Source organism: Dipodomys spectabilis, unplaced genomic scaffold (assembly GCF_019054845.1).
Source record: "Dipodomys spectabilis isolate Male_0828 unplaced genomic scaffold, ASM1905484v1 ptg000140l, whole genome shotgun sequence".
NCBI lineage: Eukaryota > Metazoa > Chordata > Mammalia > Rodentia > Heteromyidae > Dipodomys > Dipodomys spectabilis.
In genome coordinates this window covers 30,953,673-30,970,548 of record NW_024870817.1, presented here as the reverse complement: position 1 = coordinate 30,970,548, position 16,876 = coordinate 30,953,673, and the positions used below count along the sequence as shown (strand labels likewise).

The window sequence follows — 16,876 nt, the reverse complement described above, 5'->3', positions numbered from 1 at the left end:
TAGATGCAGTATTATTATTTGGGATTCCAGAACTAGAAACATAAAATTGGCTGAAAGTGTAGTTCATGTTTAGAGCAAGAAAGCTAAATGAGTGCTCAAGGTCCTGAGTTTAGGCCATGGTATTGATGTTCTCCTCTACATACACACACTAAATAAAATAATAAAAAATGTAAAATAAATGTTAAAATTATATCTAAAATAACAAAATAATATCTACTTTTATATGTATAATAAATTCAGAGTCTAAGCCGGGTGCTGGTAGCTCACGCCTATAATCCTAGCTACTCAGGAGGCTGATATTTGAGGATTGTGGTTCAAACTCAGCCCAGGCAGGAAAGTCTGTGAGACTCCAGTTAACCACTAGAAAACCGGAAGTGGCCCTGTGGCTCAAATGGTAGAGCACTCGCCTTGAGCTGAAGAGTTGAAGGGTAGCACCCAGGCCCAGAGTTCAAGCCCCATGACCAACATAAATAAATAGTAAGTCCAAACATTGGCTACAAACACCAATCATAAATTTAATGTTTTATGGCTCAAATATATGTAGTCTAACTGACTTTTAAAATCTTTTTTAAAATTAAGTTAGAATATCCATGATTGATATATACCCACTTATTTCTTCCTCTTTAAGTCGTACTGATTTCTGTGGGAACTTTGTAATATGTCTAGATAGTTCCTTCTTTCTGTTCTGATCTAGGAAGTCAGACCAGGGAAGCCACAATGTAAAGCCACTGACTTCTACTTTCTCCTCCCTGTAAGTTAGGGGTAGTAGAATAAGCTAACACTGACTAAGCCAAGTGTATTTGGCTAACTCTTGTTGTAATTACTACCAGAAAGAAAAGATCCTAAAACGTTGTGGTGGCTTTCAGAGTATTAAAAAACCATCATGTTAGTCTATTCAATTATCCCAACAAATACCATAGAGTTGGGGGTTTCAACAATAGAAATCTTATTTTCTCAGCTAAAGTCCCAGGTCAGGACCCCAACAGAATCAGTTTCTGGCCAGAGCTCTCTTTCTGGCTTACATGTGACCTTGGTGTAGTGTGTGCTCGAGAGAGTGGCCTGCTGTTTCTTGTAAGAACATTAATCCTATCTGATGAGGGCTACAGCCTGTGACCTTATTTAACCTTAATTATTTCTTTGGAGCCCTCATCTCTAAACACAGCTGCACTGGCTATTATGGCTTTAACATAAATCTTAGACTCCAATATTCAGTCTATACCAGCCACACTTCTATATATTCTTAACTAAAATAAAAATTTACTTTGGGCTAAGCACATGGCTCAAGTGGTAGAGCCCTTGTCTAGCAAGTATGTTAAGTCAAACCCTAGTAACACCAGAAAGAAACTTACTATGATTTTTTTTTTTTAAATGTAACTGTTGTTTTTAGTTGCTTTAATAAAATGCAAGTAAAAATGTCTTAGGTGAATACCTTGGAGTTTAGTTCTAGTCTAAGCTGGTACGTGGTCCAGAGCTCAGCTAAAGACCTGTCTCTTCTCTTCTGGTCATCTGCTGTGCCCAGGATTGATTGTATTTGTATGAGAAGTGTTGGCTTACTACCACTCCTAGCCCATGGGGAGAGGAACTAGGCCTGCAGTTGTTAACATTCAGATCAGGTCTGGCTACAAGGGGAGCTGGGAAATGTAGCTGGGTAGCCTTCTGCTCAGACTAAACCTTGCATTTCAAGTAGTAAAGGGAAAATGGATGCTGTTAGACATAAGATAGTAATACACGACATTTTACATAGTTTGTTAGGACCAACTCACACATTTGGTTTCTAGGAACTGGAGAATACTTTGGGTAGGACTCCAACTTATAGAACTATTCAGAACTTTATTTCAGTACTTGAAAAACTAATGCTGTAAATATTCTGTCAACATAAAATTTAGTTTTGTGATGTTCTAAATAATCTTTTTTCTATTATGAGCCTTCTGCATCAGTGGTAACCATGATGCAAAATACTGACTTTTGATGTCCATCAAAAAATGTTACCTTATAACTCAGGTAATTATTGTCAGGAAGGGGACATCATTAACAAAATTGATTGTTGCAGTATGAAGGGGCCTATATGGTGGATATCTCTTCTAAAGGTTCTCTTTCAAATATCTGTGATTCCCTTCTGTCATTAGCCTTAATACATACTGAAAATCTGTATCTGTTACATCTGATAGGTAGTACATATAAATATGCAGGTTAAGGAAGTAAATTTAAGTTGAAACTCAAACCAAGTCATTTTTTTACATTTAGTTACCTAGAAGTTTTCAGACAGAATAGCACAAACCCATACTTTAAACAGTTTTACTTAAAATTCCAATATAAAAAGCAGATTAAATAGCACTATAATTATATAGATTTATATTTTAAACTCAAATTTGTGACATTTTCTTCTAATAAGGTTAACAAAAATTAGCTAAGGTACTTTGACAAATGTATTTTCAAAGTTAGGGGGTGACAGAAAGCCAGTACAGCTTTTGTATGTGTATTAGTCCTAGGACTTGGACTCAAAGGGCACTGTCCCTACGCTTTTGTGCTCGGGATAGCACTCACTTCAGATCCATTTCCAGTTTTTTGGTGGCTAATTGGAGATAAGAGTCTCATGGACTTTCCTGCCAAGACAGGCTTCAAATCACCATCCTCAGATCTTACCCTCCTGTGTAGCTATGATTACAGGCGTGAGCCATTGACACCTGGAGCCAGCACAGTTTTATAAACCTAATACCTAGTTTGCTTCTTTTGTTTTATTTGAGTGGCACAGTATCCAGAGAACTCTGACTTTGAATAAAAGTAATTGAAAATTACTTTTATTATTTTATTTTAATAGCATATCTTATCTTTAATTAAACTGATCTAAAACATGAAAGGAAGTAATAGATTTTTATTATGTTGAATAAATAATATTACCTCTTTCAACTTTTAATCGTAGCTATAGAAGCCATACAAGTACTCAAAGGACTCAAACTTAGAGTACCAAAACTTTTTTGTTGATTTTTGCCAGTCCTGGGACTTGGACTCATGGCCTGGGCACTGCCCCTTTTTTTTATTTTTATTTTTTCTCATGGCTAGCACTTTACCACTTAAGCCACAACTCCACTTCTAACTTTTTGGTTGGTAATTGAAGATATGAGCCTCATAAATTTTCCTGCCCAGGCTGGCTTCAAACCACATGCTATGATAGGAGTATGACTATCATGGTCATTAATTTTTTGGTAGTACTGGGGTTTAAACTCAGGGCCTCATGCTTCCTAGGCTCTACCATTTGAACCATGCCCCAGTCTCTTTTTTCTAGTTATTTTCTGAATAAATTCTTACATTTTTGCCTGGGCTGGCCTGGACCATGATCTTCCTATGTAGCTGGGAAGACAGATAGATGGTTTTGATGGGGTTTTGCTAAAATTTTTTTGTCTAGGCTGGCCTTAAACCATGATCCTTCAAATATCTGCCTTACAAGCAGTTGAGACTATAGTCACAGTGCATTCTGTCCAAATTAACTAAATTTCAAAAAATAATCTTAGTAATTGAATATACTATAACATTGTAACTATTATAATACCTCATTGATTGTTGGCTTCTTATAGGAAGAATATGAAGAACTGCTTCGGTATGCTATAGTGACTCCAAATATTGAATCCATGGCTTCACAGCTCCCTCATCCTAGGGCAGAGGTGGTGCCAGACCTTAGAATTCCTACCACAATGGATATGCTTCATAATCAAGGTTATGTATATTTTGTAAGATAGCTCTCAATTAAAGGTATTGAATTTCTCAGTAACATAAGATGTAAAAATAGCTCTCCAGATTAGAGATTCTTCTCAGTCATTGATACGTGTAGAAATCATGCGGGGAATCTTCTTACATTTCACTGTTATTTCTGGTTCTTATATGACAGCTAGGTTTTTATTTGAACTCCATTGAACTCTTATGGAAAGTAATAGAGTTTTAAAAAATGCTGTAGCAGTTGTCTCTCCTAGTGGGATACGTTGTAACTCAATTCTTGTTCCAACAGTTCTGTGTCAGCTAGGGTTGTCTTTAAAACTTAATGGGCAGGCCCAACAATAAAGATGGTCCCTATACACCTTCAGAATCCCTTAAGTTCTTCTATGGACCATATACGGAAACTTGGTCAGCAGGATATGTGCACATGGTGGGCTGTTTGGATTATCAGCCACCGAATTGAGAGCTGTTACAAACCAGGATGCAAAGAATGTACATGAATAGATGTGTAAAAAGCATAGAAGGAAGGATGAAATTCCTTCTGCCTTTCCATTGGTATTCAGTAAAGATCAGTGCAAGATCCCAAACCGCTTCTTTGCATAAATGTTCTTCCCCAGGTTCAGCCACAGTTATTAGTGGACACCTGCCACACTGTAAGCATTCCTCCAACAATCCTTGTCCTTGAAAGTACATGACAGCTGTTTTGGAGGCAGACGGCTCCTGGGTATCCAGTAAAACACATCTGTAGTATCTGTTCCTCGTGCTCTTAAGATAACGTGTTTTCAAGGTTTTTCAGTCTTCAGTCTGTTTCGTCAGAACAAAGACTACAGGACCATAGCCTTAAAACAGCAATTTATGATGACAAAGTTTTCTGCTTATATTTATTTGCCTCAAGAGGTATGAACTATGGATTTATTCATTCTGCATCAGTGGTCTCAATGTTCTTATTACATTGAGTACCTTAACAGTTCCTACTGAGCAAACTCAAAAGTGCTGTATACTCTTGTCAATTTAAGCAGGCAAATCTATATTATAGCCCCATATACCTCTCTGCCTTTAAGGGTCTTACCAAAAGCTTGTCTCCACTCCGCCGCCAACTCTTGTACGCTGTTACCAGCTCAGGCAATTTACTTTGCTAGCTCCAACATTTCAAAGTAATCAGCTGGGCGCCAGTGGTTCACATTGCTATAATCCTAGCTACTTGGAAGGCTGAGATCTAAGGATTGCCACTTGAATCCAGTCCAGAAAGGAAAGTCTGTGACACACTTATCTCCAATTAAACATCAAAAATATCTGGAAGTAGAGCTGTGGCTCAAATGGTAGAATATTAGCCTTGAACAAAAATACTCAGGGACAGTTTCCAGGCCCTGAATTCAAGCTCCAGGACCAGCACAAAGGAACAGAAAAGAGTCTTACAGATAGTATACAAATGACAAATGCTAGTAAGGATGTAGGGAAAAGGAGCCTTTATACAAAATATGTTATACTTCTACTGGACTCAATATGAAAACTACAGCTACCATATAATCCCACCATCCCACTTCTGGGTATATTTCCAAAGAAATCAAAGTCAGCATACGATAGAGATACCTGCACTCTGTATCCTTCTGCTTACAATAACCAAGCTATAGAATCAGTGTAGATACCCACGGACAGATGAAAGGATTTTTTAATGTGGTATATATAGAAATGGAGTAATTTTTAGACATGAGGATAAATTGCTCTAGCATAGTGACTCATACCTGTAATTCCACATACTTGGAATGCAGAGGTCAAAATGTCATGGTTCCTAGCCAGTCCAGACAAAAATTTAATGAGATCGCCATCTCAGCAAACTAGGCATTGTGGTGCACATCTGGGATCCCAGCTACACTTAGAGGCCATAGCTAGAAGGGCTATAATGCAGGCTGACGCTGGACAGAAACAGGAGCCCCCATCTAAAAATCAACCTAAGCAAAAAGGGCTGGAGTCAGGACACAAATGGCAGAACATCTAATAAGCAAATCCCTGAGAGATATGAAAATCCCTGAATTCTCTCACACACACACAAAAAAAACAAAAATCATATTTGGAAAAAATGGTTGAAACTGGAGGTCATCCTGTTAAATAAACCGGACTTGGGCCCATACTATGTTTTTTTTCATAGATAGAATCTAGATTTTTGGTTAAAAAAAAAATTAAATGGGAGTCTGGTGCTAGTGGCTCACACCTGTAATCCTAGCTACTCAGGAGGTTGAGATCTGAGACTGATGGTTCAAAGCCAGCCCAGGCAAGAAGGTCCTTGAATCTCTTATCTCCAAATAACCACCAAAAAAAGTGGAGCTGTGGCTCAAGTAATAGAGTGTTAGGCTTGAGCAAAAAGTTAAGGGACAGTGCTCAGGACATGAGTTCAAGCCCCAGTACCAGCAAAAACAAAAAGTAAGTGGGTCAATATTTGAGAAGAAAACCAGAAGAAGTGGGAGGTAGGGAAAGAGAGGGTAATAGGGGAGAGGGTAAAGTGTTTATATGATCGAAGATCAAAGTATATTAAATGCATATATGAAGAATGTCACATAATGAAACCTTTTATGTTGTATCATTAATATGCACTTAATTTTTACCAAGTAGTTTGATTTAATTTTTTTAAACTTTCTTTTTGGTAGGAAGTTGCCCTACAGTAAGAGAAACTGGAACAGAAGTTGGAAAAGGTTATGATGTTCCTATTTCCGGCCGTTTAAGGACAAGCGGTATGACTTTCAGCTTGATCAATATTATCTATGTAATAGGAGGAATACTGCCACATATTATTTATTGGCAAGATTTTTAAATGATACTATTTCTGGCTGGGAAGGTGGCTCAGTGGTAGAGTGCTTGCCTCGCATGCATGACGCCCTGGGTTTGATTCTTCAGCACCACGTAAGCAGAAAAAGCAGGAAATGTCACCATGGCTGGAGTAGTCGAGTGGTAGCTTGAGCTGAAGAACTGAAGGACAGCACCCAGGTCCAGAGTTCAGGCCCATGACTGACAACAACAACAACAAAAAGATACTCCCAAGATAGTACAATTATGTGACACTCTAAAAGTTGAACCAGCAGACAAGTATTTTTAAAGACTTTTGGGCTGTTAGGTAGTTTGGCCAATGTCAGTCTTTTGCAAACCATCTACTTGCCAGCTTATGGGCATTGTGTGTACTGAGGTAATGATCTTTGCAATGTCTTTTACCTCCTGTGTTCTCCTTCACTGATAACATAAAATGAATATACACTTACTATAATAAGAAAGCAATGGTAAACATAATGAAAAAAATCACTAATTTTATCTAAATATTGTGTGGGTGGTTCGTTGAGCCTGAGATCTGCCTTGTATCAGTTGAAACAAGATTAGCAGTGTTAAAGCGGTTTTAAAAACACAGAGCCAAATTCAGATGTTCCTACCTAGACATGTCTGGCTTGTTTTGATTCTGGCTTTGACTGTTCCCCACCTCTTTGAATAGGGAGATCTGTTTATTTCTCACCTACATGCTGAAGGCTAACAGGTTTGTTACAGCAGTATTTGATAAATGAAATTGCTAGCCTTTATTTACCTGTAAGTAGTTGTACAAAGGGATTTCAGTTCTACACCAGTTTGTTTATACAATGCATCCCTCCCCCATCTCTCCCAACCCTACCCACCCCTCAATTTTACTATTTCCATTCCACATACATTGAGTACGATGACTATATTCTTCCTTTCTTTATCCATCTGCCTCCCTCCTTGACCTCACCCCTACCCTATACCCAATACATTAAATTCCAGTTTCCTGGCTTTCCTTTTGTTAGACTATAGGTTATTTGTTCAAAGGAATTACACCATTGGAATTCTCACCTGCATATACCATGCTCTAATTAATATATTTATGTATATATGGATATGACCCTGTGTATATTTACATATATATTTATATATTAGATCTAATTTCCACATATAAGAGAAAACATGTGTCCTTTGTCTCTCTGTGGCCTTGACTTACTTCATCTAACGTAATTTTTTTCAGGTTCATCCATTTTTCTGTAAATGATGAAATACTGTTCTTCCTTATGGATGAGTAAAATTACATTGTATTATATACATTTTCTTGATGCATTCATTCATTGAAGGGCATCTGGGCTGTTTTTATAACTTGGCTAGCCGCTAATTTTTTTTTAGTTTATTGTGAAGATGCTCTGCAGAGGGGTTACAGTTATATGAGTAAGGCAATGAGTATATTTCTTGCCAAACCTTGTTACCCCTTCCCTTGTTGTTCTCCCACTATCCCCTTCCCTCCCCACCCACCCCCAACCCCACCCCCGCCAAAAGTTGTAAAGTACAATTTTTATTTTTTTATGACTTTTTTTTTATTGTGAAAATACTGTACAGAGGAGTTACAATTATATGGGCAAGATAATGAGTACATTTCTTTTTCTTTCTTTTTTTTTTTTTTGGTCCAGTCGTGGGGCTTGAACTCTGGGCCTGAGCGCTGTCCCTCAGCTCTTCAGCTCAAGGCTAGCACTCTACCACTTGAGCCACAGCACCACTTCCGGCTTTTTTCTTTTTGCTTATGTGGTGCTGAGGAATCGAACCCAGGGCCTCAGGTATGCAAGGCAAGCACTCTACCACTGAGCCACCTTCCCAGCCCCAAGGATCTTACTTTTTTTTTTTTTTTTTTTGCTTATGTGGTGCTGAGGAATCGAACCCAGGGCTCCATGCATTCAAGGCAAGCGCTCTACCACTGAGCCACCTTCCCAGCCCTATGAGTACATTTCTTATCAAGCATTGTTGCCTCCTCCTTTTGTTTCCCCTTCCCATCCCTTCCCATCTCTCCACCCTCCCACCTTTCTCCCCACTCCCCCGCCTTCCTCCCCTCCCCCCCAGCCAAAGTTGTAAAGTTCGTTTTTCAATATAACAACTTGTACATCTCGTTGTTGCAATGGGTCCACCCATATCCCTATTTCAATGATGTGTTTTTTTCCCTTCCCCTCCACAAATTATACCAACATCAAATACAGTGAAAACAGGGGTTATATCGTGGGGAAGGGACATACAAAGCAACAAATAAATCATCTTATAAATATGTTAGAAACAATCACATGAAAGAAAAAACATTTGAATACTTATCTCGGGGGTTCATTTCGCCTAACAGCAACTTATCTGACCTTTTCTGCTTGACTCATACATATACTAGTTATTGCAAATAAGGGAAACCATGGGGCCTATGTTTCTTTGGGCCTGGCTTACTTCACTTAATATAATTTTTTCCAAGTCTTTCCATTTCCTAACAAATGGGGCAATGCCATTCTTTCTGATGGAGGCATAGAATTCCATTGTGTATATATACCACATTTTCTTGATCCATTCATATACTGAGGGACATCTGGGTTGGTTCCATATCTTAGCTATGGTAAATAATGCTGCAATAAACATAGTTTTGCTGGTAGCTTTAGTGTGGTCTTGTTTGTGATCATTTGGGTAAATGCCCAAAAGTGGGATTGCTGGGTCATAGGGGAGCTCTAGGTAGAGTCTTTTGAGGAACCTCCATACTGCTTTCCAAAGTGGTTGAACAAGTTTACACTCCCACCAACAATGCAGTAAGGTTCCCTTCTGTCCACATCCCCTCCAGCATCTGTTGTTATTAGAGTTCTTGATTATAGCCATTCTAACTGGGGTAAGGTGGTATCTCAATGTTGTTTTGATTTGCATTTCTTTTATGGCTAGAGAGGTTGAGCATTTCTTCATATGTCTATTGGCCATCTTTCCTCTTCAGAGAAGTTTCTCTTTAAGTCTTTAGCCCACTTATTTATTGACTAGCCCCTATTTATATTGTTCAATCTTAGCTGTATTATTTAACACCATCCCAATGTTAAACATAAAACAATAATAACCTGTATACAACAACTCTGGCTTTTGTCAATTTTTTAACCCTCTCTCTGCTTGTTTCCTTGTCATTAAAACAGAGATTATAATACCTACTCCTTAGGTAGCTTGTATTAGAAAAGCTCATTCTTTAACATTTTTATTGCAAGAATATAAAAAAGTTAAGTCAATATGATAATACAGCTCAGGCTAGATTTGGATATGTAAAGACAGACATTATCTGTTGGGATAAAAGTCATCTGTTGAGAGGTAGTGGAAAGTTGTAGCCATCCCAGTCAGTCCTGAATTGGTGACAGTACTGAAATTGAAAATAAAGTCTGGTTGCTGGTCATTCATCTCTGTAATCCTAGCTGCTCAGGAGGCTGCGACCTTAGGATCAAGGTTCAAAACCAGCCTGGGCAGAAAAGTCCATACAAATCTTATCTCTAGGGCTAGGAAGGTGGCTCAGTGGTAGAGCGCTTGCCTTGCATGCATGAGGCCCTGGGTTCGATTCCTCAGCACCACATAAGCAGAAAGAAAAAAGCAGGAAGTGGCACTGTGGCTCAAGTGGTAGAGCGCTAGCCTTGAGCTGAAGAGCTGAGGGACAGCGCCCAGGCCCAGAGTTCAGGCCCCACAACCAGACCTCAAAAAAAAAAAAAAAAAAAAAAAAAAAAAAAAAAAATCTTTAATTAACCTGGAAAAAGCTGGAAGTGAAGATGTAGTTTACATGTTAGAACACTAAACTTGAGTAGAAAAAGCCAAGTAAAGAGCATTGGGCATTGATCTTTCTTCCTTTTTTAAATTAGCATGGAGATTTATTGTGCTATTTTCATATATGCATATAATATACTTTGATCAAAATTATTCCTTCTATTACTTTTTCTTTTTTCCCCTCCCCTCCTTTTCCCCACCTCCTGTCTCCTTCCCCTCTTCTTCCATTCCCCCTCCTTCTTTTGGTAGTACTGGGGACTGAACTCAGGACTTTGAGCTTGCTAGACAGGTTTTCTACTACTTTCTAGCCACATTTCTAGGACCTTCCACACCTTTTGTTGTTGTTGTTGTTGTTGTTGGCTGGTCTGGGGCTTGAACTCTGGGCCTGGGCGCTGTCCCTGAGCACTTCAGCTCAGGGCAAGGGCTCTACCACTTGAGCCATAGTGCCACTTCCCCTCCCCACTTTTTAAACAACTTTCAGTGGGTTTCATTATTCTGTTTAATCAATTTTTTTACCCTATTCTTTTACTCTCCCTGGCTCCTCTCCCTCAAAATAATCCCCTGCATTTTACACTCATGTCATTTTTTTTTTAAGGTCTACAATTCCACACGAGGGAAAGAGTGCTACATTTGCTGTGTTTGTCTTTCTCACAAACTGTTCTTTTATTCCAGGATCACCACCAGCGTTATCACCAAGGAAATCTCACCCAGTCATGGACTTTTTCAGTTCCCATCTTTTAGATGACTCTTCATCTACAGACACTAATTCTGCTCACACAGAAACCCACAAAACAGTTTCAGGAGATCATCTTGTTTCTGATGAAAACCTTCAGAAATTGGAGAGTGTGCTTGATCTTTGGAGTTCAGGTCTTAAGGTAATTGAATTTGTTTATTTACAGTTGTTTACTATGCATTGTGATAGCTTTGTTGTTGATTATACTGATTATGCTTCTTATACTTTCAAAAAAAAATGATTGCCCTGAGCTCAGTACAGATCTCAATCTGTGTGCTTCTTATTCATTTTTTTCTTGTCAGTTGTGAGGCTTGCACTCCGGGCCTAGGCGCTGTCCTTGAGCTTTTTGGCTCAAGATTTGTGCTCTTCTATGTTGAGCCACTATGCCACTGCCTGTTTCCTGATAATTAATTGGAGATAAGAGTCCCATGGACTTTCCTGTCTGGGCTGGCTTTGAACCACGATCCTCAAATCTCAGCCTTCTAAGGCTGCCTCTTATCTGCAATTAACCATCAAAAAAGCCATCTGGTGGAAGTGCCGCTGTGGCTCAAGTGGTAGAGCGCTATCCTTGAGCTGAAGAACTGAGGGACAGTGTGCAGACCCAGAGTTCAGGCCCCAGGACCAGCAAAAAAAAAAAAAAAAAAAGCCAGCTGGGCACTGTTGGCTTATGCCTATAATCCTAATGACTCTTGAGCAGCTAGGATTACAGGTATAAACCACCAGCGTCTGGCACTTCTCATTCTTTAATGTACATAGAATCATCCTGGTTCATATTAAATTATAGCTTCAAATCAATAGGTCATTCCAAGGATCCTTTATATTAAAAGTTCACTTGAGTTCAGGAGTTCAAGACTACTCATACCTGTAATTCTAGCTACTCAAGAGGCTGAAATCTGAGGATCACGGTTCAAAACCCATGCAGAAAAGTCCCTGAGATTCTTATCTCCTATAAACTACTCAGAAAAGCCTGAAGTGGTATTGTGGCTCAAATGTTAGAACACTAGCTTTGAACACACTGATACGGGGTCTTGTATTTGGCCTGGGCACTACCTCTTAGCTTTTGTTATTGTACCACTTGAGCCATATAATTCCACTACTGGCTTTTTGCTGTTTAATTAGAAATAAGACTCACACAGGCTTTCCTGCCCTAGGCTAATTTCAAACCATGATTCCTGGATCTCAGCCTCCTGAGTCGCTAGAACTACAGATGTGAGCCCCCACCTCCTAGCTACATTTCATACTTCTATGAGACGTTCAAATTTGTCTCATAGTTCAGTTAACCATATTTGTTTTAGGGATTTTGTATACATATATCTAACAAATATGTTTTTATGTATGTATATGTTATATTTCATGTGTTCCAGTGATAAGGGTGAAAAGAGCAATTTGTCATAAGGTGGCTATTGTGGTAGGTGTTGGGGGAAGAAGGCTCCAGGTTCCATGGTTTCCACAAGCACAACAACCTTTATCAGGACAAACTCCCAGTTATGATGTTCAGCCAGGCCTGATCCTCCTGTCTTTTTCACTTGTCCTATCTTAATTTGGACTGTCAAGTCCTTGAACAAACAAAGGGATTTCCCTAAGGAAGCCTAAATATTTTGTTTTGTTTTGTTTTATTAAGTACATTTGTTCATTTACCTTACTGTACTATTACATTTTCAAGCCCAGATTTCAAACTTGGTAAATGTACAAAAAGATTCCTTAGATGACTCTAATGGATAGAAACGCAGCAAATGCAGTTAAATGTTTTAAACAGCCACAAGTTAACGAGAGTTTTATTTCAGAGGGTACATGGATAAGCAGCCTAAGGGATAGGGAGTAGATAGATTCCTAAAATAATAAATAAAATTTTAATAAGCTTTTTGAGTAGTCAAGTAATTTAAATTTGGTGTTGAAACATGCATTTACACTTTTTGAGACTTCTCAAAAATCTCATTGCTGGTTTTTTGGGGGTTTTTTGGTTTTTTTTAATAACAACAAATGTCCCTCCTGTAGTGAACTGTGAAAGAATGGTTGTTGAAGGTGCATTGCATACATCATCTTTTCTTCAGTTCAGGTTTAAGAAGAGGTATCAAGGAACAAACTTAAGTGTCAATGTATTTCTCTTTCAGACAAACGTTATCTCTGAACTCAGTAAGTGGAGACTTAATTTTATTGACTGGCACCGAATGGAGATGAAGAAAGAGAAAGAAAAGCACACAGCACAGATAAAGCAGCTGTTCAGCCAAATCACTGAATTAAAGGAGCTGCAGAGAGCCTTTGAGGTTTCCATTGGGAGAAAAGATGAGGTCTTCTGTTTTACTATATCTCCTTTTCGTTGACGTTTAGAAAATACCTTGCTAGAAAATGCATTCCAAAAACTAATCATTATTTAGCTTACACAAGAGATGAAGAGTGGGCTGGGAAGGTGGCTCAGTGGTAGAGTGCTTGCCTCACATGCATGAGGTCCTGGGTTCGATTCCTCAGCACCACATAAGCAGAAAAAGCCAGAAGTGGCACTGTGGCTCAAGTAGTAGAACGCTAGCCTTGAGCTGAAGAGCTGAGGGACAGTACCTAGGCCCAGAGTTCAGGCCCCATGACCGACAAAAAGAGAGAGAGAGAGAGAGAGAGAGAGATGAAGAGCAAGTCACTGAGAAACTGAGAGTAAAATCAGTACACAGCCATAGGATTGGTTCTTCTCATCAGACATGCCAGTATTGGGTCATTTTATCTTCACTTCTGGTTATAGAGTTCTTAGTGTTTTAAGAGTCTCTCCTAAATGTAAGACTTGATTTTTCCTCCTAATCTTTTTATCCTAACCTCCTTAATAAAATGTTAAGAAACTACACTCTCCACTTTTAAACCCCCGGGGGGGGGGTGGGGGTGGGGGGGGGGGAAGCTGGTCCGGTCATGGGGCCTGAACTCTGGGCGTAGGTGCTGTCCCTCAGCTCTTCAGCTCAAGGCTAGCGCTCTACCACTTGAGCCACAGCGCCACTTTCGGCTTTTTTTCTTTTTGCTTCTGTGGTGCTGAGGAATGGAACCCAGGGCCTCATGCATGCAAGGCAAGCGCTCTACTACTGAGCCACCTTCCCAGCCCCCTGGGATGGACATTTTAAACCTCTCACATCCTGTCTGTGATATGTCCTTTCATTGATGAAGATAAATGTAGAAGACATCTTTTATTTCACCTTCTATGAGCTTCTAACTTGAGGGTCAAGTTCAGGTCTGTGCCCGGCTGAGCCTCCAGCCATTTATGGGTTATAAGTAAGAGGGTGATGGCTTGCAGAGAAGAGGGACTCAGGCAGACCCTACAACTATTGCCTGCAGAAGTGGTATCAGGTGTTCTAATGAGCTACATGAAGATGGTAGACTCTTTCTTTTGCTTTTAGAGGGTATGATATAAGTTGAACATTTTATATACTTTGCATTTTTGAAACAGTGAATACTAATATTTTCTCTATTACTTTCAAAACTCTGTTCTAAGGTTTTTAAATTTTTTTAAGTATCACACAAAGTACATAGATCATTACTTCAGTTCATGAAAGTGAATAAAGAATAAAATAACAGCCATCTGTCACCATGCAACCTACAACATAGAATCTATTTGCTATCTTAGAATGGGTACCCTTTACTCTTCTATAAAAAGGATAGGGATGGATGTAGTGGCACATGCCTGTAATCCCAGGATTCCAGAGGCAGAGGTAGAAGGATCATGAGTTCCAGGCCAGCCTGGTACTCATGGCAAGACCCTGTCTCAAACCAGCAGCTGGCAAACACCTTTGTTTGGTGTTTTTCCCTATTGGTACTGATATGGGGGTTTGAACTGAGGGCTTGGGTGTTATCCCTTATCTTTTTCACTCAAGGCTGATAATCTGCCGCTTAAACTACAACTCCACTTCCAGTTTTTTGGAGGTTAATTAGAGATAAGAATCTCATATACTTCCCTATCCATTGCTTTGAACCGTATCCTCAGTTCTAAGCCTCCTACATACCTAGAATGACAGGTTTGAGCCACTTGCAACCAGCTTAGTCCAGAGGTAGAGTCTCATGGACTTTTCTACTAGGCTGACTTTGAAACTTGATCTTTATATCTCAGCCTCCTGAGTGGCTAAGATTACATACATGAGCCATTATTTTCTGGCAGACTACCTTTTTATCTAGTGTAAGATATGTCTTTTATAAAAGAATATTACTGTGGAAGATGAATATCAAAATATATCTGTTCTTTGCTTTCATAATTTTGTTGGGACCAGAAAATCATTAAATTGCTACTGAGAAACTTCCATATCCAAGGTAGTGGTTGGGGCTAGAAAGAATTAGAACCTGGCCTGCTTACAAGTCTAATGAATGCCTTCTGTATATATAACAGTTATATACTATATATGTACAATTTTTAATGAATTATGTTGATAACTATTAATTCTCAAAGACATAAACTTTATTGGTAATTAGCAATATACATGCACAATGAATATTTCATTTCCCTCTTGTTTCTCTTTATTGAAGTTTTACTATATTCACATGGGAAACATTTTTTAATTTTTTTGTTCTGGATTTTTGTGCCAAATACTAGGTCTTGAATCCAGGGCCTCATGGCTCTTGCTCAGCTTTTTTACTTATGACTGGCATTCTACTACGTAAGCCATGCCCCCAGTTACAGATTTTTGCATTTAATAACAGTAATAAGGCTTGTTATGCCAATGTGAACTACAAAAAAAACTATACAAGAAAAATGATAAGGCTAATTTGTATGAATATAGTAGAGATCCATAGCTATTCTCTTTAGCTTTTTTTCATGTGGAAAAGTCACTTTACCAACTGCTATGATTGCACTATCACAATAATTGTGTTACTTGGTCTTTGCAGGTGATTGCCAGCTTGTCTCATGCCTTAGCCAAGCAAAAGGAAAGGATAGAGTTGATGAGGACATTCTTCCACTGGCGAATTAACCATGTCAAATTCAGACAGGACGTAAGTGAGTAAGACAAGGCCAGTAATGGAAGTCAAATACCTAAGCTCAAAGGGAGCTTAACTCTTATCAAAGAAAGATTCATTTTCTAACAAGTCAAAATGTGCTTATGACTTAATGTTGCTTGTATTTTATTTTTTTTATTGTGAAAATACTGTACAGAAGGGTTACAATTACATAGGCAAGATAATGAGTACATTTCTTATCAAGCATTGTAGCCTCCTCCTTTGTTTCCCCTTCCCATCCCATCCTCCCCCCACCCCCCCATTAGTATTTATTTTAATATAATTGAGAAAATATCTCTCTGATTTATAGACATACAGTATCATAAGTATAGTTCATATTCTTATATGTTATATATTATCATATGCTACTTGCTGCTTTAGAGTGGCTTAATAAAGATTGTGTTAACTTATAAATGCTAAAATAATAGATAATTGAACCTCTTTAAACAGATTGGACTTCAGACATGCTTACATGGAAAATGAATTTATAATGTTAAATGTATCATATGCTTCCTGTATTCTATTTCTAAAATTTCTGACCAGATGTAGTAGCACATTCCCAATAGTTCCACTTACTCAGAAGGCTGAGACAGGAGGATTTCTTGAGCCCAGGAGTTTGTAGCCAGCCTAGGAAAAACAAGACTCTCAAAAAAAAGTTTAAACCCAGACATCCTATATTTTCATTAAATAAGAGCTAAATAAAGATATCAGAATAGTGGTAAACTGAGAGAATAATAAACTTTGAGGTGTCAGGCATCCTGTATTTTCATTAAATAAGAGCTAGTAAATAATGGTAAGCTGAGAGAATAATAAACATTGAGGTGTCAGGCATACCTGTTACCCCAGCACTTGGAAGGCTGAGGCAGAAGGCTTGTGAATTCAGAGTCAGCCTGGGCCATATAGCAAGACTTAGTTTCAAAAATA

General features: G+C 38.7%; 1 protein-coding gene across 4 annotated transcripts in view; it reads left to right on the top strand.

Annotated features, from left to right (window-relative positions):
• The window catches only part of Poc5 (POC5 centriolar protein), a 39,480-nt gene that overhangs the window by 5,074 nt on the left and 17,530 nt on the right, over window positions 1-16,876 (top strand). For 2 of the 4 annotated variants that reach the window (XM_042690918.1, XM_042690922.1), the window contains 5 exons: window positions 3,573-3,711; window positions 6,351-6,434; window positions 10,939-11,141; window positions 13,111-13,287; window positions 15,845-15,949. In XM_042690918.1, coding sequence (XP_042546852.1) covers window positions 3,573-3,711; window positions 6,351-6,434; window positions 10,939-11,141; window positions 13,111-13,287; window positions 15,845-15,949 — 708 coding nt within the window. The remainder of the gene's footprint in view (window positions 1-3,572; window positions 3,712-6,350; window positions 6,435-10,938; window positions 11,142-13,110; window positions 13,288-15,844; window positions 15,950-16,876) is intronic. The other 2 variants (XM_042690919.1, XM_042690920.1) reach the window with 2 other exon arrangements.